Raw genomic sequence first — 26,650 nt, forward strand, 5'->3', positions numbered from 1 at the left:
AGGATGAGTGGTTTAGGGAGCCTGAGCTGCATAGCCGAAAAGATTTTACTCTACTTAATAAAGAAGATATCTGTTTTTTATTATATGTATATATACATATATACACACGTCACCTATCTAGGTATCTGTGTCTCTATGTCTCTATCCATGTTCTATGTATGTATCTATGTATCTGTGTATCTATGAATCTATGTGTCTATGTATGTATGTATGTATCTCTATATCTATCCATCCATCCATCCATCCATCCATCTAACTTTTCTGTCAGGATATTTCTGTCAGGATATTTCTGTCAGGATATTATCTGACCCCCCATTATAGTTTCATTTGGGGAACCCTAATTTGGATCTGACAAAGGTACTTCTAGGGTCACAGAATTCTCTCTACCAGTTACTAGTGAGGCAAGAATCAGTTCTGATGACCTCATTCACCTGTCAAATATGATTTAGAGCTTGCAAGCCAGATACTGTGTTAGCTTTCTCAGTATCCATTCCAAACTCTTTCCCTTGCCTTTACCGTAGAAGTTGCAAAGCTAAAACTCACATTTTAAATTTTTTAATGTTTTTTCAGCATCTTTATTGGAGTATAATTGCTTTACGATGTTGTGTTAGTCTCTGCTGTACAACAAAGTGAATCAGTTGTATGTATACATATATCCCCATATCCCCTCCCTCTTGCGTCTCCCTCCCACCCTCCCTATCCCACCCCTCTAGGTGGTCACAGAGCACCGAGCTGATCTCCCTGTGCTATGCGGCTGCTTCCCACTAGCTATCTATTTTACATTTGGTAGTGTATATATGTCAATGCTACTCTCTCACTTCGTCCCAGCTTACCCTTCCCCCTCCCCGTGTCCTCAAGTCCATTCTCTAAGCCTGCATCTTTATTCATGTCCTGCCCCTAGGTTCGTCAGAACCATTTTTTTTTTTTTAGATTCCATATATACACTCACATTTTTAGATTGCCTTGAAACCATGGGTGGCTATGTAACACTGTTCTGGCCAATGAAACGTAAGTAGGAAGTCTTACTTGTGATTTCTGATAAGGCCTTTGCTTTCTTGATACAATGGACAGCACCATCCACCTTTATTTTACACTCTATCTTCCTGTTCTGCCTGGAATAAATGTGATCGCTGGAGCTCTAGCAGCCATAGTAAGACAAAGAAAATGAGAGACCATGGCCCTAATATCCTACACTTGATAAATCAACACTGTCAATTACCTCTCAGATTTCTTGTAGAAGCCCTGACAGTTGGGTTTTCTAAGACTCAGAACCAAATGCAATCCTTGACTGATATAGTTAGGCATTGGAAAAACAGGGGAAACAGGACAGGATAGAGTCTCTGGCCCATGATTTTGTTAGTAGGGCATCTCTACTGGAGTTGAGGCTTTAAGCAGTGTCCTCCACAGACATGCCTTGGAAGATCAGGTCTCATTTCCTGCCTGAGAAACCTGGAGCACACAGACCGATGAAACACATTTCTGGCTATTAATGCAGAATCAGTGGCAACTCCAGTGTTAATCCTGCAGGCTGGAAATAAATTATGCTCTGTCTCCACCAGACCGAATCATTACTAAAACAGCATTAATACCTATTTATATTTTTCTATCAATATTTCATAAATTTGAAGAGAAACAGCTGGAAAGAATTCAGATGATTTTTTCTCTGTGTGTGCTTTCAGAGCATCAGTTATTGCTGTGGGGCACCTTCAGCATCGCCTAAAGCTGCAGTAAATCTCCTAGTTCTAACTTTGAAGATTTTAGAAATGCTAATAGTGGAATGTGTATGAATTATTACTTTTGCTCTACTGCAGTGATACTTTCCTAAAGAGTAAACAAAATCCACATTCAATTCAAGAATGAATGATCATTTTTTGGGGGGGTGCTTGGGTTGGGGGGTGTGAGCGAAGAGTAGGAGGAGTGTGTGAATTTCTTAATTGTTTTGAACTCAGTTTCTCACTGAGTGAAGCATATAGATAGGTGAAAGAAGAGTGTGAGTATAATATCTTTGTTTTTTTTTTAATAAACATTTCACATTTTCTAACTTATCTGATTCTTATAAAAATATTACTTGGCAGGCAGGTTAATTATAACTATTCCCATTTTGTAGATAGGGAAACCAAGCCGTAAAGTATTTTTTTTCTTGGAGGGCTTCTCAGTGTTCTCACCACTCAGAATTGCTATTACAATGGAGAGCTACTGGGCATGTCTGTTACCTCACTGTCCTTCAAACTTGGTATTAAAAAAAAAAAAAAAAACCAACCAAAAACTTGACTAACTTCTCTCATTCAACTCTTGAATACAACAACAACAACCAAAGAATGAAAATGTTTGTGAATCTCTTTATATCTGCATCCAAGTTGAACCAGAAGAGGTAAGGAGGGAATGAAAAAGGGAAAAAGGAGGATCAGAAGTAACAACTATTGAATACTTGTTATAGGCTGGGAAGGTGTGGGATCATCATGTCAGGGACTAGGGCAAGAACTATGTCCAAGGTACATTATTCCCATCTTACAGGCAGAGAGATAGGCTCAGAGAGGTTAGTCACTTGCCCAAGGTCAAACAGCTAGTGTATCATGGAACAGTGATTATACTGAGGAATATGTTTTCAAAGTCTATGATCTTGATAAAGAAAATGTAGTATATACATACTATGGAATATTATTCAGCCTTAAAAAAGAAGGAAATCTTGCCATTTGTGACAACACAGAAGAACCTGGATGACAGTATGCTAGGTGAAATATGCCAGTCATAGAAAGATAAATACTGCATAATTCCATTTATATAAGGTACTTAAAATATTCAAATTCATAGAAGCAGAGAATAGAAAGGTGGTTGCCAGGGGTTGAAGGGCTGGGGGAATGGGGAGTTGTTGTTCAATTACACAGTTATATACGATGAATAAGTTCTGGAAGTCTGCTGTACAACATAGTACCCATAGTAAACAATACTGTATTGTACACTTGAAAATTTGTTTAAGAGGGTAGGTTTCATATCAAGTGTTCTTTATCACAAACAAAAGTACACTTCACTTGTGCTTTCACATATACTTTTCATTGTATCTAAGAAGATTTTGTTTAACCCAAGGTCACAAAGTTTTACTCCTATGTTTTCTTCTAAGTGTTTCATAGTTTCAGCTGTTATATGTAGGGTTATCATCCATTTTTAGTTAATTTTTGTGTACAGTATAAGAAAGTAGTTGAACTTCATTCTTTTGCATGTGGATATCCAGTTGTTCCAGCACCACTTGTTGAAAAGTCTGTTCTTTTCCCATTGAGTTGTCTTGGCTTCCTTGTCAGAAATCAGTTGACGATAATAAATGTAAAAGTTTATTTCACACTCTCGATTCTATTTCATTAACCTATATGTCTGTCTTTATACCAGTACTTCATAGCAGGTTTTGAAATTGTGAAATGTGAGTCTGCCAACTTTATTCTTTTTCAAAATTGCTTTGACTGTTCTAGGTCCTGTGTATTTTCATGTGAATTTTAGCATAAACTTGTCAATTTCTGCAAGAAAGCCAGATCAGATATTTCTAGGGATTGCAGTGAATTTGTAGATCAGTTTGGGGAGTGGCCATCTTAATATTGTCTTCTAATCTATGAACATGGGATATCTTTCCATTTATTTAGATCTTCCCTTTCTTTAACATGTTTTGTGTTTTTGAGGGTACAAGTTTTGTATTTCTTTTGTTAAATTTTTTTCTAAGTGCTTTGTTCTTTAAAATGCTATTTTAAATGGAAATGTTTTCTCAACTTTATTTTCAGATTATTCATAGCTTATTTATAGAAACAATTTAATTTTTATATTGATCTGTGTCCTGCAACTTTACTAAACTTGTTTATTAGTTCTAATAGTTTTTTAGTGGATTTATTAGGATTTTCTACATAAAAGACTATGTCATCTACAAATGGAGATATTTTTACTTTTTCTTTCTAATCTTGATGCTGTTATTTTCTCTTTCCTGCCTAACTGCCCTAGCTAGAACTTCTAGTACAAAATTAAATAGAAGTTATGAGAATGAACATCCTTGTCTTGTTTTTGATCTTAGGAGGAGGGCATTGGTCTTTCACATTATGGTATTTAAGTGTTTTTTTTTTTTTAAATCATGAAAATGTGTTGGATTATGTCAACTGTTTTTCTGTGTCTACTGAGATGACCATGTGGGTTTTTCCTTTATCTTATAAATATGGTGATTACATTAATTAATTTTCTGATGTTAAAGCAACCTTGCATTACCAAAATAAACCTTACTTGATCATGTTGTATAATACTTTTTATATGTCTAGATTGGTTTGATAGTATTTTGTTGGATCTTTTTGCATCTATATTTATAAGAGATATTTTTCTATAGTGTTCTTTTATGATATCTGTGTCTGGTTTTGGTATTAGGGTGATACCCCATAGAATGAATTAGGAAGTGTTCTCTTCTGTTTTTTCAAGAGTTTGTAAAAAATTGCTATTATTTCTTTTTAAAATATTAGATACAATTTATTTGTGAATACATCTGATCCTGGGTTTTTCTTTGTGGGAAGTTTAAAATTGCTAATTCAATCTCCCTATTTGTTATAGGTCTATTCATATTTTCCATTTCTTCTTGAGTCCATTTTGGTAGTTTGCGTCTCTCTAGGAATTTGTTTATTTTATCTAAGTTATCTAATTCATTGCATACAGTTTTTCCATAGTATTCCCTTAAAACCTTTTTTATTTTGTAAGCTTGGTAGTGATGTCTCTTCTTTCATTTCTGAGTCTAGTAATTTAAGCCTTTTTTCTTTTTCTTGATCAGTCTGGCTAAATGTTTGTCAATTTTGTTGATCTTTCAAAGAATTAATTTTTCATTCTGTTGATTTTCACTATTGTTTTTCTATTCTCTATTTCTTTTATTTCTGCTCTAGTCTTTATTATTTCCTTCCTTCTGCTTGATTTAGATTTAGTTCACTCTTCTTTTTTCAGTGTCCTGAGGTAGATGGTTAGATTATTGACTTGAGATCTTTCTTTTTTAAAACTATAAGCATTTATTATAATTTCCTTCCAAATGCTTCTTTAGTTGATACATTTTCCCAAGTACTGCTTTAATTGAATCCCATAAAGTTTGCTATATTATGGTTTTTGTTTTCATCATCACAAAGTATTTTCTAAATTTCCTTGTGATTTATTTATTGACCTATTGGTAATTTTGAAGTATATTATTTAATTTCCACATACTTGTGAATTTATTAAATTTCCTTCTGTTATTGAGTTCTCACTTCATCTCATTGTGGTTGGAGAGCATTCTTTGTATACTTTCAATCTTTCCATTTCTTTTGAGGTTTTTTAATGATCTACCACATGGTCTATCTTTGTGAATGATCCATGTGTGCTTGAGAAGAATGTGTATTGTGCTTTTATGGGGTGGACTGTTCTATAGCATGGTTGTTAGGTTTAGTTGATTTAGTGTCATTCAAGTCTTCATGTACTTGTTGATCTCCTGCTTCGTTGTGTTCTATCCATTTTTGAAAATGGGACACTGAAGGTTCCAACCAGTACTGTTGAATTGTCTGTTTCTCCCTTCAATCTGTCAATTTTTGCTTTTGTATTGTGGAGACTCTGTTGTTAGGTGCATATATGCATGTAAGTGTTATATCTTACTGATGGGTTGATCCATCTATTATTATTAAATGATCCTTATTATTTCTAGTAACATATTTTTGTTTTAAAGTCTGTTTTGTCTAATATTAGAATAGCTATTCTAGCTCTCTTATGGTTGCTCTTTCCATGATTTAATTTCCATTGAAATGAGCTGGAGTGTGGGGTGAAGGAGTGGGTCATGGTTCAAATGCCACAGACTCTTGCTTTTCCTATCAAGATTTATCAGATTTTCTTAAATAAATGTTTCTCCACTTGTTGTATGCCATTAAGATAATTTCCAGAGACTTCAAATTATTTAAAAAATAAATTTCACCAGTTATGGTTGTTTTGCGGGGGGAAGATTCTTGGAGACTCTCACACCGTCATTGTAGAAGTGCTCCTCCTCAAATTTGATTTTAATCTCATCTCCATCTTCTCATTACCCCCACCATGTGCCTTTCCTTTCAGATTCAATTGTAACTTAAAAGACCTGAAGTGGGGAGGTTGTATGGAATCTGCTTTTGCATACCTCCTTCCATTTCCTTTTCTAGGTCTGGAAGAAGGGATTAAGGGAATAAATAAATGAATATTTATCTTTTTAGTGTAACTGTGTGGTTACATTATCTTTTAATAAATTCTTTCAGCTTAACAAACTAAAGCAAATGGCCATTTGGTGCTCTCTATGTGGCAGCATCCAATCCTTGCTTTCTCGTTGGTGTGTAAATGTGAGTTTTGTGGAGGGGACCATGGGACCTCCCTACTGCGTGTTTGTCTGAGGTGGGAGACGTATATCTCATGGGTATATTCCAAAAGGTCTCCAAGTTGATCTCAGGAGACAATGTGCTCTATGCAGCAGCAGAGATGGGGATCTTTCCAGGACTGAGTAGAAGATGAATGCCCCATTTCCAAGGATCCACCTTACCTGAGTTCTTCCTTTTGGTGGGGCCTCACTATTGAGTGCTTAATAGGGGACCAACAGTTTTAAACAGAACTTAGTTTTAATTTAGAACCAGAGTATAGAAGATTCTTAATGGTGCAGAATTAAATCAAGTCTAATTCTTAAAATCAATGACAAAGGATAGGTATGTTAACATAAAATAAATTATAACTTTAAGACCAAGTTTAACAAAGGTGAAAATTGTATTCCCATTATTGAAATGTTGCTTAACTAAGCAAGAGTAACTCTCAAATTCACTATACTATATAAAATACTCTATCTTTCCTTACTTGGAGGAGGGTCAGCCTTTTTTTTTCTATTCAAGCCTTCAACTGATTGGATGAAGTCCACCACATTAGGGAGGGCAAACTTCTTTTCTCAATCTATTGATTTAAATGTTCATCTCATCCAAAAACACCCTTACAGAAACACCCAGAATAATGCTAATCAAATATCTGGGGTACCTTGTAGTCCAGTCAAGTTGACACATCATAACTGTTAAACTCCCTCAGTCTCTCCTTTCTTCCCTTCTTGCCCCATCTTCCTGGCTATAACTGCCCAGAATAGAGCTTCCATTGCACTGAGTTGGGTTGTAGAGTGTCTGAGCATGCTGTGACTCAAATGCCACTGATTCTTCTTGTTCTTATCAAGATTTATTAGATTTTTCTTCAGTTATGTTTCTCCATTTGCTGTATGCTGTTAGGAGAATTTCTGGAGACTTTAAAATTTTAAATTCATCAGATAAAATGAAATCCATCCTCCCTTTCTTCTTTCCTTCCTCCCTTCCTTCCTTCCTTCATTCCTTCCTTCCTTCCTCCAACACATGTTTATTAGGGTCTCTAGCCCTGCCATAGTCTCATTAGAGGAAAGTAACTTATCCACCCATCCTTGTTTATCAAACTCTTTGAGGAAAAACTTGCAAAGATTGGAGACCCAGGAACTCTGGATGTGGACACTGAATGCCAGCCCTTGGATTCCCAGTGAAAGGTGTGGCCTGGAAAAGAGGTTTACATTGGTAAGCATCAGACAAGGTCTTTTTATAATGGAATGTTTCCTTCAAAAATCATCTGTATTCTGTGATCTAGAGGAGTATACATAGGTGAAAATTATGCATTTATTTATTTATTTTTTTTTTAAGTTTTAAATTTATTGATTGATTGCTTGACTGCTATGTTGGGTCTTCGTTTCTGCGCTAGGGCCTCCTCTAGTTGCGGCAAGCGGGGGCCACTCTTCATCGCGGTGCGCGGGCCTCTCACTATCGTGGCCTCTCTTGTTGCAGAGCACAGGCTCCAGACGCGCAGGCTCAGTAGTTGTGGCTCACGGGTCCAGCCGCTCCGCGGTATGTGGGATCCTCCCAGACCAGGGCGCGAACCCGCGTCCCCCGCATTAGCAGGCAGACCCTCAACCACTGCGCCACCAGGGAAGCCCCGAAAATTATGCATTTATTGATTTCAGTGTTCCACATTCTGGATTTGGCCTCAATTTCAAGATTTGAATTCTTTTAAATTAATATAGATGCTGTACATTATTGTCTTTTCTTTTAATGCATTTAAGCAGTAAATGCATTAAAGCAGTAACCAAGTGACTATAGTTATTGTCTTCTGCAAAGAGTGAATTTTTGTTATTTGATTATGTTTTTGAATATTTTGTATGCCTAGATATAGCTAACATTTCATTTTATAGATATTATACATTGTGGGTATTAAATTAGTGATGTATTTAGATTTTTCCCTGTAAAGTATTTATGTTCCTACATCAGGAAATTGAATCATGATTTTGTAACTTTCTTTAGTAAAAATAGCTAAGACAGTTGTTTTGAAACTAGTGGAAGATGAACCATCTCTAATTCAACATTTTAATCATGGATACTTGCGGGGGGTATATTTTGGAATCCAAGTATTAAGAATAATTATTAGCTCCTGAAACAATGGGCATTAATTGTGTGTGTTTGTCCGTGTGTGCGTGTACGTGTGTGTGTGTATGTGTGTGTGTGTTTATGTTCAATTCAAGAAATGGAGATTAAATGCACTCTATGTCCAAGAATCTGTGCCAGAGTCACAAAAGTCATCCATCAGCTTTCAGTCTACTTGGAGGGTGGGGAACATGTAACTAAGATGGTAGAAAGTCTAAGAAAGTCCCTTCATAGGTTGGAATAAATACTAGGGAGTTTCAGAGAAGACAATAAGCGCAATTTGTTGGAGGGCCCAGGATATGCACAAGGGAGGTGATATTGAGATTATAAATATACACAGTTTGAGAAGGAATTAATTGCTTCCATGTTCTTTGCACTTTCTTTACAGTATTTATTTAATTCAGCTTTAGCATACTTCATTATTTGTATTTGCTTCTTGACTAGTTTTAAAGCTTCTTGAGGACAGGGACCTTGTCTTAATCATATTTGCTCCATATGCCTGCCATTCCTTTGCATCCTTTCATTTAATCTCCATGGCAGTTGCTAAACAAATGTTTGTTTAATTAAATTTAGCACTACTATGAAGAGAAAATTATTCAGAAGCTCAGAGCTCTAATCTATATGGGTCAAAATACCTTTGATAAGAGGGTTTCAGATTAACAGATAAATCCTATGAAGTAATTAACACTTTCCTTTGAAAAGCAATGTGGGCCCAGATAAAGTCAGAAGCTATGAAAATATTTTTGAGTAACAAAGGAGATGTGGCAGGATATCCTTGTCTACAGATACACAGGGAAAAAAAGGTAAGTGGTGCTTGTAACAGTTAGATAGTACTGATGTACTTATTTTGTACCCATGAGTATAGGTTTAACTATTGCTAAGGATTAACTATAGTGCCCACCTCCCTATGCAAGGCTGTGTTACAAGGTATGAGTAGATAAAGAAAACTTGGTTCATGCCCACAAGGAGGTTTTCAAAGTATATTTACCTCAGAAACATAATATCAACATTGCTTCTCTTGCTTTTGCCTTCCCAGTTTCTCATTAGTTGATTCTCACTACCCAGCATCAGCTATGTCTTGATTCTAAAGGTCATCCTGAGTGAGGCAGAAATATAGCCTCATTTTCACTATTCAGAAGGACTTGAAAATGAGTCCCACTCTTGGACCTGGGATCCAGGACCCAGGACCCAGGCAAGGGCCCTGGGCCATGTTGCTTTCTTGAGTCTTAACAGTTAGATTTGGAATGGACAGTGTTTTGTCATCATACTGCTGGAGTTGTAGTATTTGCTATTCTTTCTCTTTTATCTGGTCTGGCACCTTCCTTTTCCTGCGCTTCCACCTTACCTCCCACTCTTCTGTCAGCCAAATCTCTCTGTCCATTTCCTTTGGCCCTCTGGCCACAAACATCAACCTGCTTGGTTCCACTCAGTCTCTTTCCCTGAGGGTTAGGGCATCATCCAGGTATATCAGACTGCAGGCCCCAACTCTAAAGGGAATGGATAGAGCTCCCAGCACTGCCATCATTGACCTCTTCCATTTCCCGAGAGTTCTTACTCTCCTCCTTTTTAAATTTGCTATTCACGTGCACTCTGTCAGACCAGCTCACCCAGGAGTAACAGTACCATGAATTGAGCTGAGTTTTCTGGACTCCTTGGATTCTAAGTCTAGACTATCCAGCTGCCTTTCCCTGGGCCAGCCTCTGTAGCTGGGCCAGATGCTGTGCCATCCCCATCACCATTCTTACCCTACCTGGTTTCTCTCCTCTTTCTTCCAGTCCCATGTTTCTGAGGTCTCTTCAAACTTAAAGCTCAAGTCCAGGTAAGTATTGCCAAATTAATCTTGTATTAAATGATGCTTCCAATCTAGATAAAATAGCAAGTACACATATGTATTCAACTGAAAATCCATCCTCTTTAAATACTAACTTTGTGTCCAAGCGTTGGTACTTCTTTCCATCCATCCCTCCCTCCATCCATCCTTCCAACTGATATTTAGCAAGAAACTACTGAATTTAAGCCATCTGGCTCAAATGATGACTGGTAAATTTAAGCCATACAAAAACTCTGAAGATAAAACTCTGCTAGCTTCAGAGTTTCTGAGATGACAAGATGAATTCTTTAAATTTTCTGCAATATAATTATGAGTTATAAATTCTAGACCATGAAAGTAACTTTGAGACTAAGTGTATTTTAAGTTCAAGTAATAAAAATATGATCTCCACTCTATTATATGGGATTTTAAAGCTAACTGTTATGTGTCAGGTACTCTACATAGTTTTTAAGTTTTATCATTATCCACAATTTAAGATATGAAAATAAAAAATGGAGGCTCAGAGAAAATTAAGTAACTTGTCCAAAGTCAATTGTCAGAAAGGAGTGGAGAAAGAGTATAACTTAAGTATTTCCTGATCTAAAGTCCAGGTTCTTATATCTCACCATATCGCCTCTCTAATATTTAATAAAGATTAAAAGCAGCATTTGAATTCTTAGAATATGATTCTATTAGAATATTTTATTATTTTTTCTTTAAAAATGGTGCTTTTAAAAATTCACCCTGATAAATCTGCCCTTACAAGGTAATGTTACATTGCCATCTCCAGCCCCAGCCCTGCCCGCAGTATTTGTTTAGTATTTACATAATCAGGAATACAGCTAAAGAAAGGGGCTTGACCAGTAAAAGGAAAACACATGGCTTCACTTCTGCTCAGGAACTTTGCTTGTGGTACAGTATTTCTGCTCCTCACTCAAATTTGAACAGCTTTGAATTTTTACCAAATTCTAACATGCCCTTTATGTGGTCTCCCAGTCCATGGCAGCCAGTGGTGATGATGAAGGCATGTAACTGCAAGAAATCATAGCTGCTGTGTTTTGATGAGAAAAAGTGGGAAAACTATAATAGCAGGCAAAGGGACTAAGAAAACAATATTTAAGAGACCATTTATTGTCAGACACTAGGTATACCTGCCTCAGTATGGCATTGTTGTATGATAATGGCCTCTTTACAACCATTTTGAAGGGAGCTTGTGCATAGGGACACACATAATGATGACTTTGGGAACCAAGTGAAAAATTAAAGTATGTTGCAGTTCTTTTTCTTGGAAGGCAGGAAAGTATATACGTATATAAGGGTGCTGAAATCCAAGATGGTTTTAGGGCTTCAAGGAATGAGCTTCTATTACCTGAAAAATTCATTTGTTTGGAATATGCATCGCAGTGCTACCTCTTACCCTCTCTGTGACCTTAGGAAATTTGCTCAATTTCTCGTAGACTGTTGCTGTCTCTTTAAAATGAGGCTAATAGTAACGATGACAGGTCTGTTGTGAGGATTATATCAGACCAAGTGTTAACACAACTCCAACATGTGGTAAGTACTGAAAAAAGAGTTTGCTATTAAATTTTAGGTTCTGTCCATTCACACTTTGCCCATGTTTTTACTTGGGTCCATGGATTTAGGTTTTTCGAGTTTCAGAGTTAAAAAAAATTCATCCTCAGAGGTGTGTTTATTAGGGAGTTTGCTTACAGTATCTTGAGATCCATCCTTGCCTGAGTTCCTTATTACTTCTTACAGTTACATGAGACTCAATTACATTTCTCATCTCTTTTTTTCTCACCAGTCACTCCCTAGGAACCACATGGCAGGCATGATCTAGTTTAAAGAGCACTAGGCCAGCCTCCAGAGACCCAGATTTCATGTTGTCTCTGCCAGTAACTCACTGTGTGAACTCGGATAAGCAGCTTAACTTCTCTGGGCTTTTTTAGTCTGAGTTACTCCCTAATATTCTTAGCACCTGCTTTTATAGCATTTTCTATCAGTCTTTGGAACTATTTAAATGCTTTCTTTGGATAAATTTAAATATATTCATACTATAGTGTTTAAGTATATGGACTCTGGGGTCAGTTTGACTAGCTCCAATACCCTTTGTGAGGGTAGATGAATTACCTAACTTGTCTGTACCTCTTTCTACTTCTTTGTAAAATGGAAATAAAAGTATTACTTTGTAGGTTTGCTGTAAGTATTTAAAAAAATTACTAATACACCTGCAGCATTTGAAATCATGCCTAGCATATAGTAAAAGCCCAAGAAGAGATATGGAGATGAAATCATTTTTAAAGAGCTGGCAATTTAGTGAGGAGATTAAAGCATATACCAATAACAAGGAGGAGTAGGAGACATATTCAATAGAGGAGAAATTGTAGAGCTGGATGGAGCATGGAGGAAGGAGCAATTAATTTCAACTGAAAGGCCCAGGGAAGGTCTCATGAATTAGGTCCACTGTGGTCTGGGTATGGAGGAGTGAGCTGGATTCAAGGGAATGATTTCTTGGTGGAAGAAACAAGAGGAATCAGGTGAGAAAACACAGAAAGTACCTGATATGCAGCTCTCTTTAGCTGCAGTGTTGATGCTGAATGAGGGTGTGAACTGGGAGATGAAGTTGGGAGAGTGGCCTGGGATTAGATCAGCAAGAGGTTTAGTGCTTTGCTAAGGGGTACGGAGTTGACTCTATGGGCAATAGGAAGCATTGAAGGCTGTTGAAGCGATATGATGCCATTTGTGAGTTAGGAGAAAGACTCGTGTGATTCTGTGAAGGAGAAATTAGAGGAGAGAGAAACTGGAGTCAGAGAGGACAGTTAGAGGCCATTAGAATAGTCTAGTGAGAGATTGTGAGGGTCTAAATTGGAGAAGTGGTTGGGGGCGAAAAGAAGGGCTAGAACTGAAAGCTGGGAAGGTAGATGCTGTCTTGTAAATTCTCCCCGAACGTTTTTCCTTTGTCTCCAAGCTGTGGTTCCTGCTGTCCACAGGAATTCCTGTGGAATTGCTTCTATGATGATCCCGCTGTACTCAGTAACTCACGTGTACCTAACCACAGGGTTGAATGGCAAGGCCTCAGTGAACTAGGAAGCCGACAGCTTTTATTCTCACTTGTTTAAGGTAGGGGATATTTTAGAAGCAGAAGACAATCACACAACAAAGAGCTTTTGTGTAATTGAGAGGCTTCCAAGCAATAATTAATCTGAAAGTCTTCCTTTTCTTATAGGATACCGAACTACTGAGAGGTGCATTTGAACCTCTTCATTATATATCTGCAGTGGATACTGTGTAACAGGAATTTTGTGGGGCGCATTTTGTAATGCAGAATCTGTTGTATGGAGACATTGTCTTTCATCATTGCCTGGGTTTGTGTAATAGCAAATATGAAAGGGAACATCTAGAGCAATAGAATTAACTATTATAGGTGGCATTTATGCATTGCAAGGCAGATGTTCTCTCTACTTGAAAGAGTACACTTTAAGCAATTGAAGGTCACTGGGATTCTCTTTAATTAGTCATACCTGGTCTGACAAAAGAAGGTGAAGTTCATGAATCTGTGTGAAATGCGAATCAGAAACCAATCAGTGAGCACCGATGAAACAGAATAACAAAAGATCAGAACCAGGTAGAAATATAAAGTTAACAACTTTAGAGTGACAACAAGGCCCTGATGAGAAGAGATTGCTATAGTATGGTTCAGGGCTTCATTAACAATTATTCTGCATTGACGTGTATGATTATGTAGGTATATATACATCTATACATATAGATATATGCATAGATGTATATACATGATATACATCTATGCACGTACGTCAGTGATGAAAAATTCATTCAACAAATGTTTACTTAACACTGTGTGCTAGACACTCTCCTAGGTACTGAGGATAAAACAGTCAACAAAAACAGACCAGGTCCTGAAGAGCTTATATTCTAGTAGGAGAAACAGACAATAAATATATATTGAATCAGGAGATGATAAGCTCTAAGAATAAAAATAGAGAACATGTTAGGGGGGCAGAGAATGAAAGGCAGAGGGAGGGTTGTGTTTCATATAGTATGTTTATAGTAAAGAAGGGCCTCCTTAGTGTGGTGATATCTGAGCCAAGAATTGAAGAAGGCTTGCAGAGATCTGGGAAGGAAAAGTGGTCCAGCCAGAGAGGACAGGAAGTACAAAGCCCTGAGATGAGATGTCTTGGTGTTTCTGAGGAACAGCAATAAGGCAAGGTAGTGGGAGCAGAGAGAGGTAAAGGAGATGCTAGGAGACAAGGTCAGAGGAACAGCTAAGTCTTTCAGGCCCTTGTAGGACATAGTAAGGACTTGGATTTTATTCTGAGTCAGATGGAAGCTTCTAGAAGCATATTATTAGTATGTATGCTAACCACATAGAGTTAATTTTATAACTTGCATCTAATTCTTCACGATCCTATTTTTACATCTAAACATTCCTAAAATAAGAGATGTCCCCATCTAGTCCTCTTTGTCTTGTTTGCCTTCTTCCTGTCAACAGTGCCCCAGCACACTGCGGAGGCGGCTCTGGATGCTGTCCTGGGTTCTGCCACTGTATCCTTGGGTAGCTTTAGTAAAACACACTTTTTTAAAAAAAATCTTTATTGGAGTATAATTGCTTTACAATATTGTGTTAGTCTCTGCTGTACAACAAAGTGAATCAGCTGTATGTATACATATATCTCCATATCCCCTCCCTCTTGAGCCTCCCTCCCACCCTCCCTATCCCACTCCTCTAGGTCATCACAAAGCATCAAGCTGATCTCCCTATGCTATGCAGCAGCTTCCCACTAGCTAGCTATTTTACATTTGGTAGTGCATATATGTCAATGCTACTCTCTCACTTCGTCCCAGCTTACCCTTCCCCCGCTGTGTCCTCAAGTCCGTTCTCTATGTCTGTGTCTTTATTCCTGCCCTGCCACTAGGTTCATCAGTACCATTTAAAATTTTATTTATTTATTTATTTTAAATAAATAAATAAATTATTTTTGGCTGTGTTGGGTCTTTGTTGCTGTGCACGGGCTTTCTGTAGTGCAGTGAGTGGGGGCTACTCTTCATTGCGGTGCACGGGCTTCTCATTGTGGTGGCTTCTCTTGCTGTGGAGCATAGGCTCTAGGCACGCGGTCTTCAATAGTTGTGGCACACGGGCTCAGTAGTTGTGGCTTGCAGGCTCTAGAGCTGGCAGGTTCAATAGTTGTGGCGTACAGGTTTAGTTGCTCCACGGCATGTGGCATCTTCCCAGACCAGGGCTCGAACCCAAGGCCCCTGCATTGGCAGGCAGAGTCCCAACCACTGTGCCACAAGGGAAGTCCCAGTACCTTTTTTTTAGATTCCTATATATGCATAAGCATACGGTATTTGCTTTTCTCTATCTGACTTACTTCACTCTGTATGACAGACTCTAGGTGCACCCACCTCACTACAAATAACTCAATTTCATTCCTTCTTATGGCTGAGTAATATTCCGTTGTATATATGTGCCACACCTTCTTTATCCATTCATCTGTCCATGGACATTTAGGTTGCTTCCATGTCTTGGCTATTTTAAATAGTGCTGCAATGAACATTGTGGTACATGACTCTTTTTGAATTATGGTTTTCTCAGGGTATATGCCCACTAGTGGGATTGCTGGGTCATATGGTAGTTCTATTTTTAGTTTTTTAAGGAACCTCCATACTGTTCTCCATAGTGGCTGTATCAATTTTCATTCCCACCAGCAGTGCAAGAGGGTTCCCTTTTCTCCACACCCTCTCCAGCATTTATTGTTTGTAAATTTTTTGATGATGGCCATTCTGATTGGTGTGAGGTGATATCTCATTGTGGTTTTGATTTGCATTTCTCTAATGATTAGTAATGCTGAGCATCTTTTCATGTGTTTGTTGGCAATCCTTATGTCTTCTTTGGAGAAACATCTATTTAAGTCTTCTGCCCATTTTTGGACTGGGTTGTAAGACACTCAGAACTTAGTTCTCCTCCCAAAAAAATAGGAATACTGTCACCAAACTCACTTTATTAATGATTTAACAAGAAAAAAAGAAATAAAATAATCCCAAACTCATGATCTTATAATATTCTTTGTCTTTACATAATTGCCACAGGGCTTAGCATGTAGTAGGTACGCAATAAAAATTTATGGAATTGAATTAGAAAGGTAAAATGGGAGAATATGTAAAATGCTCTCCAAGTTTCTTTAGGGCTAATATAATTTTATTTGCTCAGCTCAAAATATACTCTTTCTGGGGAGCATGACTCTTGATAGCCAGAAAGTGAGTTATTTTTGTTTTCCTAATGCTTTTATGATACTCTTTTTAAAGAGTTTATTTAATTCTTTAAGTTAGAGAATGAAATGGTTCATTCTGCTTAGATTGGACTTTTGATGATGCTACAGATAATATGTATATAATTATTCCTTTCACAAAATTTTGCCAAGAATCTTAGCACATGCCTTCTCTTATAAAGCTTTGCAGAAAGTTCCATGATACTTCTTTTGTGTCCTTTGAGTCTAGCTTTTTTGGTAATTGTTTGCAAAAATGGTCTGGAATTCTTCCTCTTTCTATATGCATGCCCTTTTGTGATGTGACTTTGCAACAACTGCCATCAAGAGGTGGTATCAGTTTCTCTACCCCTTGAATCTGGGCTTGGCCATTTGATTTACTTTGCCAGTGGGACATTAGCACATGTGATGCAAGTAGAACATTCAAAAATATAGCACACGGGACCCTCCCTAGCTGCTCTTGGTAACCCTGTTACTACTGCTATGTGGATAAGCTCAGGCTTACTTGCTGGATGATGAGTAACATATGAGCAGTTACTTTTTTTGCTGCTGGCAATAGACAGCCAACCACAAGACATGCCAATGAGGCTATTGTCAGCTAACTGACACATGATTGAGTCTGACCAACAACATGTGGACCAGAGATGGATGGTGTCAGCTGAGCCTAACCCAAATTGCTAATCCACAGAACTGTGAGCAAATAAATGTTTAAAGTGCTAAGTTTGGGACAGAAAAATCTAACTGATATAGCTCATATCCCTATTTGTTTATATTCTCTGAACCCCAAAGTGTATTTTCTTTTTGCTTCTCTTTTCTCCAAAACACACACTGTAGTAGAGACATAAGGCTTCTGATCATGAGTGCCAACGTATGGCAGGGGGGTAGTTTCCCCCCACACCACCAAACACTTCTCTGACACCAGCTGAGTGTCCTACAATTCAGCTGAATTCTGACACCACTACTTGGAGACAGCATCAAATTCCACAGATTAAGGGCTCAGTCCCACAAGACTGTCCTCCACCTCAGATGCCACTTGCAAATCCAGGTTGTTACTTGTATTTCTGACCAACTGGCTGTAAACCAGAAGTTCTCATGACTTCATCCACGGGTTCAATAAATTTGTTCAAGTGGTTTGCAGAACTCAGGAAACCCATTCACTCACTAGATTACCAGATTATTACAAAGGATATTAAAGGATACAAATCAATAGCCAAATGAAGAGATACTTAGGACGAGGTACCAAACAAAGGAGTTTTTGTCCCGCGGAGTTTGGGCTCAGCATAGTGGCATGTGGAATGTTCTGATTCACCAACCTGGAAGCTTTCTGAACTGCTTGCTTTTGAGTTTTCATGGAGGCTTCATTACATAGACATAATTGATTAAATCATTGCCCATTGGTAGTTGATTCAACCTCCAGCTCCTTTCCTGTCCCCAGAAATCAGAGGGGGTGGGACAGAAAGTTCCACCCCTTTATTTAAGGTTGGTTCCCCTGGCAACCAGCCCCCATCTTTAGGTGCTTTGCAAAAGTCACCTTATTAACATAAACCCAATTGTGGTGAAAAGGGGCGTGTTATGAACAACAAGACACCCATTTCACCTTTATGGCTCCGAAGTGATTTTAGGAAGAGGACAAGAGACCAAATATAACCAAAGATACTCCCATTGCTCTTACAGCTCAGGAAATTCCAAGGCTTTTGGGAGCTGTGAGCCAGGAACCATGGACAAAGATCAAATACATCAGAGAAATGTATTTTGGTCATCTGAGTAATATAGATATATATTTCTTATATCACAATGTTGCAGACAACTAGTCCCCCGACATCCACTTTTTTCTTTTTCTTTATTAATAGACCTCCCCACTTCCTCTACCTCCTCATATTTGAGTTTTATCTGGGCACACAGCTGTATAGCTTGAGACTAAATTTCCCAGCTTCTCTTGTGGCTAAGGTGTGGTCACGTGACAAAGTTTTGTCCAGTGGGCTGTGAGTGGGAGAAATGTGTGGTTAGAAAGCTGCTTGTTCTTCACTCTCTCTTCCTTCCTCTCATTTTCCCCTCCTCATTTTCTCAGGCTGGGAAATTGAGTCACCTTAGACCCAGAGATGGAAGCCACATGTTCAGGGTAGCAGAGATGACCCACCAGCTCAGGTCCCAGAATGACTTTGCAAATCAGATCTAGTTACCCATCCTGAACCACTTGCCTACTGCTGATGTGTTATGTGAGAGAAAAATAAACTTCTATGTTAAGTATGCCACTATATTTTCAGGTCTCTTTATTATAGCAGCTTGACTTTTACCCTAACTCATGCTTAACATTGCAGACCCAAACACATAAACACACACTGCCTAATACAGTACTTAGAACTCAGGAGCTCAGTAAATGCTAGATTCATGCACTTATTCAATAACAGTGACTGAGCTCCTATTGTGTATTAGGCAGCAAGTTGCACAGATAATAACTTTTTTTTTTTTTTTTGGTCGGGAGCTAAAAAATGAGAAGGGAAAGATAGAAAAAAATTAACATAAAAGGGAAATTAAAGGTGAAGAGAACTGTAACAGAGGACTCTGTCAGGGGTGGTATCCAGAGAAAATGAAAGGATTTGGACATCTCTTAAAAGTTTGCCGCGGTAGGATGAAACACAAATCATGAAACGAAGCATCCATTCAACGCAACTGTACAATTTCTTTCACAGAGTTTGGAGCCTCCTCTCACTTGTTTCTGGGTCACTGACCTTGAGCTGGGGCGGGGGTAGGGGATGGCTACTGGCTTACTGTTTTCTCACTTCAGACTTCCAGCACTAGCTTTTCAAAGGGTTTTGTGTGTCGGGTGTAGGGGTGGCAGTAGGGACGAAAGTTAGGTTTAGAGGATTACTGACAATCCCGTAATAACTTTTGAAATAGCTTTTCAGATCAATTCCCATTCATTTCCAACTTTACAGAGAAAAGAGGACCAGGGAAGGATCAACAGTTATGAGAAAAACTAAGGAAAAAACTTCACTCACCACAACTGGAAATGGAAGATATCTCTTTATTCTCATATCCCATTTTCTTTTCCCCACCATCTCCTGTGGTTTATTTGTGTTTTCCTCCTATCATCCACAATGGTTTTTATTTTATATTGAGAATATCCTGGGAAGAAGATACTAAGCGAGAAATCATTGCAAAAGTTCCAGAAGAGAACATATATAATATCTTGGGTGTTAACTAAGAGATGCTAAGCATGAAAAAGAAATTGTGTCAAATTAGGTAGTCCTGTCTATTTTGTCTAATTGCACAAAATCTCCTGTCATGCTCATTTGCAGTAGTGTTGTTTTTTATTTTGAGTTATAATGGCCTTGCTCTTTATGAATAACTTGCCCAAATGTGGCCTACATTTAAAAAATACCTTTCATTTTCAGGTTGTAGGGTATATGCCTTAATACAAATCATTCATCCTCTGTAAGCCTCAGTTTCCTCATCTGTAAAATAACTAGATAATCTCTGAAATCTCCTTTGGGCCCCAAATTCCACACTTTGAATTCCCTTATAAACATTGATTAAAGTCTGGTGACAACTGTAGCTACAATGACAATAGAATAATGAAGCATATTAACATTAGTGTTAATGCAGTAATCAGCTGTGTTTTGTTCCATATGACAATTTATTTCAACAATTAAGCCAAACTCCATCTGTTTTGGCATACACAATTTTTCAGACGGGTTCCTGAACCACATCTCTGGAAATCATTTCATGTTTTTCAAATATTGCTACCATCAATAAATGACAACTGTGCAGAATCTTTCTGATTAAAAAAAAAAAATCACTGATGCCAAAGCCCATCTTATTTGACAAAGTGATTGTTTTGCTTATTTGACCTTACAGATATGTTGCACGGTCTAATCGATAGACCCAGAAAAGGAAGATAGATCTCGGTGTCAGCATGGAGGGAACATGCATGGGGTGCTGGATTCTAGATCAGGTAAAGCAAGCCTCAACACTGTCTGCAGTGGATTTCCATTTTTCTGACCTGAGGATCCTGTTGAGATAGGATGTGCCTCAATCTGTGACAGAGACAAGACAAATGGTACATTCCACACATCCGGCAGGGGTACCTTTCTTTGGCTTGGGTTGAGCTGCATTGACAGAATAGCAATAGGGAACATTTGTCTTTATCTTTATAACACTTGACAAGAGGCATGATTACTGCTGTAAGAGTATCAAAATAAAGAAAAAATGGGCTGTCCAAGAGCCCTGTTATTTATCACATTCAGAAACGCTAACCCAGACTAGCAGGATAGAAATTCCTTGTCAAATTGCCTCTAAAAATCATATTTTCCTCCCAAGATAGTATGTGAAACCCATGGATCTCACCTGTGTTCCCCACCCCCCGTTCTTGCAAGTTGGGGACAGTCTCCTCCTGGCCCAAGCTGTCCCTCCATAGTCTGGGAGTTACCTCCATGTGGCTCATTGCATGTCCCAGCCTGACAATATGCACACCATTCCCTGCATGTACAGGAAAAACAGGAAAAAAAACCCCTGCTAGCTGGCAGCTTATTAACAAATAATGTATACAGCAAAAATTCGATTTATTTTGCAGCAAGTGTTAGGATGTCTCCAGGCAAATTAGAGCCGGAGCTGACTTTGTTCAACCCCTTTATTTATTTTCCCGTTCCTTGTTTCCTAATTAGGCAGGCTTTCTTCTGCTTCACAAACACACTCTCTGCCTAAATCATTGCAGGTCTATTGAATCCTGAGCACAATGGGCTAACACATTCATATTAATACCTTGATAAGGAGGTATAATCCACCCTTTTGCATAAAGCCGCCAAATAACTTCAAGAATGATTCTAAATGCCTTTATGACACAGTATGTATTCTCCTAGTCTGCATTGTGGGGTCCTGCATGTGCTATAGCCAATGAATTTTGCAAAGAAATTGTGAACAGTAGATGGGTCTAAGAAGTGTTTGCTTTGAAAGGCCACCTCCTTCAGTGTATGGCACCAAAGTCTTTTTTTTTTTTTTTTTTCTTCCAAGTATTCTCTTTCAGCAGGCACTTGCTCACAATTCCTCATGATGAGCAATTCAAGAATTAAATCAATGGCCATGTCCTAAAGTTTGTTTGGAATTCAACATTTTATTTGGACTTAGCATTCTTTTATAGGGTTTAGAGCAGTTCTCAAACTTGGCTGTCTGTTAGAATCATATGAGGAGCTTTAAAAAAATGTGGATGCCCAAACCCCTTCCCAAACCAGTTGAATTAGAATATCAGAGGGTGGGACCAGGGCACTGGCATTTCTAAAAGGCTCTCCAGATGATTCTAATGGGCAGCAAAGTTTAAAAGCCATTGGTTTGTAGGGTTTTTATCGTTAGAATATATCTAGAGAACTCTTGTTTAGTCATTCAATAAGTATTTGAGTGACTACTATCCATTAGGAAAAAGACTATGCACCATTGGGGGTTCAAAGACATAAAGGAATTTCTATGTTCTCAAATTAGCTGGTAAGTTAATAGAGGCCATGAGGTTTTCATTCTTTCCACACATATTCATCCTATTATGTGTTACAAGCACTGGGGAGTCAGCCGAATCCAAGACAGACAAGGTCTCTGCTCTCATTGAGCTTGCATTCCAGTAAACACATTTTAAAAATAGGTACTGATGAGGGAATCCCCTGGTGGTCCAGTGGTTAGAATTTGGCGCTTTCACTGCCAGGGCTGGGGTTCAATCCCTGGTCAGAGAACTAATATCCCATAAGCTTCACTGCATGGCCAAAAAAAAAAAGTACTGGTGAGCTCTATAAAGAAGTGAATACAGAGGTAATATGATAGAAAGTGGCTGGGACAGGGGAAGAGTTCTGGGATGCTTCTCTGAGCAGCAGGCCTGAATGATGTGAAAAAACCAGTCAAATGAAGATCTTGAGGGATTGAGTCCTGGGCAGAAGGAACACCAGTGCCAAAGTCTTGAGGTAGGAGCTAGCAACTTCATGGAGCAGAAAGAAGCCAAAGTCCTCAGAGGAGGTGGGAGGTCAGAGATGAGGGTAGAGGTAGATAGGGGGGTAAACATTCTGCACAAAGGTAACCTTACAGAGAGAAGAAAGCAGGCAAGAGTTGGAGGTGCAGATTAATGGTTCTGAGCATTAAGAGAGAAAGGACTATTGCTTTCGTAGGGCCATTGGGTGTTCATAGAAAAGGTGGTTTTGAATTGTACCTTGAAGGAGAGTGCCTGAGAAGCTGGAGGGGAAGAGCATTTTAAATAGAGGTATTTCTCTGTAAAGACATAGAAGGTACGACAGTCTAGAGTATGAACAGAGAATAGCAGACTGTCCAGCTTGACTGGAATGGATACATGAAGCAGTAATGGGAGCTTAGAAGTTGGGATAATAAAGGACTTTGTATGTTGAGAGCTTGGACTTTATGCTAAAGACAGATGGAAACCCAAATATATTTTATGCTTATTTCTTCATCCTTATATCTGGCCAATTCCTGCCTCGCTCCTTGTATCCCAGCAACTCCAAACTTCTCCTAAGCACCCCACATCCCATACATACATACTTACAGCACCATGCCAGTTGGGTTTTTGTGATTGTCATGCCCTCTGTTCAGAATATCTTTCCCATACCCTTGGGCTCCTCCTTGTCAACTGGTCAATCTGCTGCTCAGTCGTTGAGTTAAACACAGTTCCTTCAGGAAGGTGTCCCCGACCTTCCTTGTTGACTCCATAAAATGAGAGGCATATTTCCTTAAGGGCACTTGCCATGCTGGGTCACTCATTCTTGAGTTCTAGAAAGCAGCTCTTTATAGAGTGTTAGGTACTGTTCTGGGTGCTTGCGTTACACTCTAATTGATAGATGGGCAAGAAACACTGAACATAACAAATAAGCAAATTATATAGTTTGTTATAAGAAAGTAAGTATGGTAGGAAAAAGTCGTTCAGGATATGGGTGTGGTGCAGGAGGGCAGATTAAAAGGTCAGTAGGTCTAATTGAGAAAGCAAAATCTGAGCAGAGATTTAGATTGAACAACTATTCCAGTTTGCATGAGACGGAGTCATTTCCTGGGATGCCGGATTTCCAGTACTGAAACTAGGACAGTCCTGGGCAAACCAGGATGGTTGGTCACTCTGGAACAGTTTGTTGATATTTGTCCTATCTACTAGTTTTACACAGCTTGAGGATAGGTTCTAGAGAGGCAGTGTAACATAGCTTAGATTACAGGCTTTGGAGTCAGACTGGCTGGATTCAAACTATGGCTCAGCCATTTGTTAACATTGTGACCTTGGACTAATAAGATTTTTAACCTCCCTGAGATTTTGCTTCTTCATACATGAAATGGAAGTAGCTGGTACAGAATAAACAGTCAATAAGTGTTGCTGTTATTATTATTCATAGTGCCTAGCACGGTCCTTGGGGGCAGTTACTCCTCAATAGATGTTTATTGAAGAAACAGATGAATAAATGACAATCTACCATGTACCAGGCACTGGGCTAATCTCTGGATGTACAAAAATGAATAAGGCATGATTTCTGCCTTCAAGAAGATCAGAATCCAGCAGGGGAGACAAACATGCAAACACCATATTTTGTCATACAACTGCTGTCTTTCTCCGCTGTTGCAATCCTTATTATCCTTCCATGATGTACTCTTGTTTTTTTTTTTTGTAGGGCATATAACCTTCTAATATACTACATAATATTCTTTTTTTTTCCTACATAATATTCTTATGTGTCACAATTATTCCCACTGGAATGCAGCTTCTTAAAGGCAGGGACCTTGGTTTTGCTCATTGAGATGTCCCAAGTGCCTGGAAGAGTACCTGGCACCAAGAAGATGCTCAGTAATGTTTGGGGAATTAATGATGGAAGTTCCATTTCATGTGATAAGAGCTTTAAAGAGGTATGTACAAGGTGTGGATGATTCCTTCTTTTGGACAGAGTCAGGGAAGATTCCACAGACAATGTGGTATTTTATGTTGACCTTGAAGGATTTATAGTGTTTCTTTAGGAGGAAAAGTAGGATGGTATTTCAGGCTCAGAGGCCAGCAGGAAGACCTGCTAGAGACAGGAGAGCCAGGAGAATGCAGGGTCAAGGAAGGCAGAGAGAGGGATTAAGGGGGTGACCTTAAGAGAACCTGCAGCAGTTGAACACGGGGGAGGTTTAAGAGACGTTTCAGCATGCTGGTGGAAAATGGATCAAAGGATGAAGCAGTGTGTGGAGTGACAGTGTGGAGACCAGTGTGTAGTTACTCAAGCATATGGCTGAAGATGAGCTGGTAACTTGAGAGAGGACGATCTTAATTTTTAGTGAATTAAGATCACTTGAGCATGTTAGTAGGCTAAGAGGAAATAGCCAACAGAAGAGGCAACAGAATAGACATAGAAGAGGGCACAATTGATGTAGTGAAGTTCTAGAAGGGATAAGAAGGGATGAAATTGAGAGGACAGAGAGAGGGAGAGTTTGCTCATTCTTTTTCAGAAACTAGAGGTAGGGAGGGGAGGATGGGCATTTTACCACTTTTGTGGAACCCAATAGTGATTCAGCATGGAAGATGGTATTGTTATAGAAACTGAGTCATTGGCAACTAAATTGAATTCTGTTACCTCACTTTATGTTGGATGACAGTTAAGAGATGTGGCAACTTTCTTCAGGGGAAGTGTTTAGAAAAAATAATTTTTTTAATTGTTAGAAAACACAGAGCATGGTATTGGAATTTTCTGACTAACTCAGAATTTACAAAACACCATTTATGTTTCCAACCATTGTTAAAAATGATTGCATTTTTTTCTTTCACGAGAATGATAAATTGAAAGAACATTTTGTTTTTAAAATTTTGAAGTGATTCAGAAGCTTCTCCAAATTTTAATTCGAATTATCCCGAGTTGCACAGGTAGATACAGATGGTGTAAGGAATTGGGATTAATGGGTATGGAATTTAGGATGTCCATGGAGAGAGCCTTTTTTTCCAATAAAACCTCCCCAATTCCAGTTGTAGCAAAACTATTTGTGAATTGAGGATTTCAGTTATTTAGCTTTTACTTATTTTTGACTTTTGTATTACATCCGAAAATTAATTTCTAGATATTAAGAAATGGAAGATTATAATAATGAGTAACCCGGGTTTTGCAATTTAAATTTTTGCTTATAAATTTTGTATTGGGTGGGTAATCTTTATACTCTGCCATCAGCCAAAGAAGTGGGTTGTCTCTGAATATAACTATTATATTATCAGACATAATAGTCTTTTCCTCAAGGGCAATTTCTCAAACAAATGATTTCAAAATCAATAAACACCCTGTAGCCTCCTGTTTCAGAATTTACTTATTCATGAGATGCTTATCTCTCTGTAAATTCCCAGGAAGAATTCTTATTGCTTAATCCCACCATATTGGATTGAATGTTTATCAGTTTAAAGTTAGTTCTTATTAAATTTTCTTGGCAACTTTGTGACCATCTCAGGGGTTTCTCCCCTAGAGAGTTATACTTACTTTTAAATCTTACATGAATAGAAACTCATTTTAACATCCTAAAAATCATTAAACATTGGCCTGCCCATTTACAATGGGTTGCGTTTCAATATTAGTTGGGACAAAGGCCATATGCCAGCAAACAGTGCTTTTTAAAGAGACTATTTTGTATGGCTGCATGTTTTCATTATTAGACACTGACAGTCTCCATCACTGACAGGCAATGACAAATTGAAAGCTGAAGCCGGGTAGAGGCTGGTGTAGGTATCTTCTCATTTTTCACCTTGAAGGCTGTTTCTGCTGTCCTTTTGTTTGGTCACAGTATCATTAGCTTCTTTCCAAATCTAGGGATGTGATTGGATGTCTATGGAATTATATTACCACATACATGGCCAGGTAACTAAAGAGGAATGGATGGTTTGCTCTGACCGCCTGGTTGTGAGAGAGGATGCCTGTTCAAGATGGCGAGCACCTCAGAAATAATGCTCTGCTGTGGGCTCATTTGAATAATCTCTCCACTCATTAAACACAGCTGCAAGGCAAGAGGCAGCAGAGTTCAAAAGGCAAGCCAAGGGAATATATTAGTAATAGAATTATAGTTTAAGCCTTAAGGCATGTTTCTGCAATATTTTTGTACTCCATTAATTACAACTAGAACACTTTCGTCAC

The 26,650-nt window shown here is 38.4% G+C and overlaps 1 protein-coding gene and 1 long non-coding RNA gene across 3 annotated transcripts in view; one reads left to right on the forward strand and one right to left on the reverse strand.

Moving 5' to 3' along the window:
• The window catches only part of LOC309640596 (uncharacterized protein), a 601,312-nt gene that overhangs the window by 413,909 nt on the left and 160,753 nt on the right, over nt 1-26,650 (forward strand). For both annotated transcript variants that reach the window (XR_014252286.1, XM_082419559.1), the window contains one exon: nt 20,406-20,502. Coding sequence is in view for 1 of the 2 variants with exons in the window: in XM_082419559.1 (XP_082275685.1) it covers nt 20,464-20,502 (39 nt within the window). In the remaining variant the exon portion in view is untranslated. The remainder of the gene's footprint in view (nt 1-20,405; nt 20,503-26,650) is intronic.
• Nucleotides 1-26,650, reverse strand: part of LOC309640628 — a 933,213-nt gene that overhangs the window by 387,448 nt on the left and 519,115 nt on the right. The gene's annotated exons all lie outside the window — the stretch shown is intronic.

Source organism: Balaenoptera physalus (genome assembly GCF_965194825.1).
Source record: "Balaenoptera physalus genome assembly, chromosome: 13".
Classification (NCBI taxonomy): Eukaryota; Metazoa; Chordata; class Mammalia; order Artiodactyla; family Balaenopteridae; genus Balaenoptera; species Balaenoptera physalus.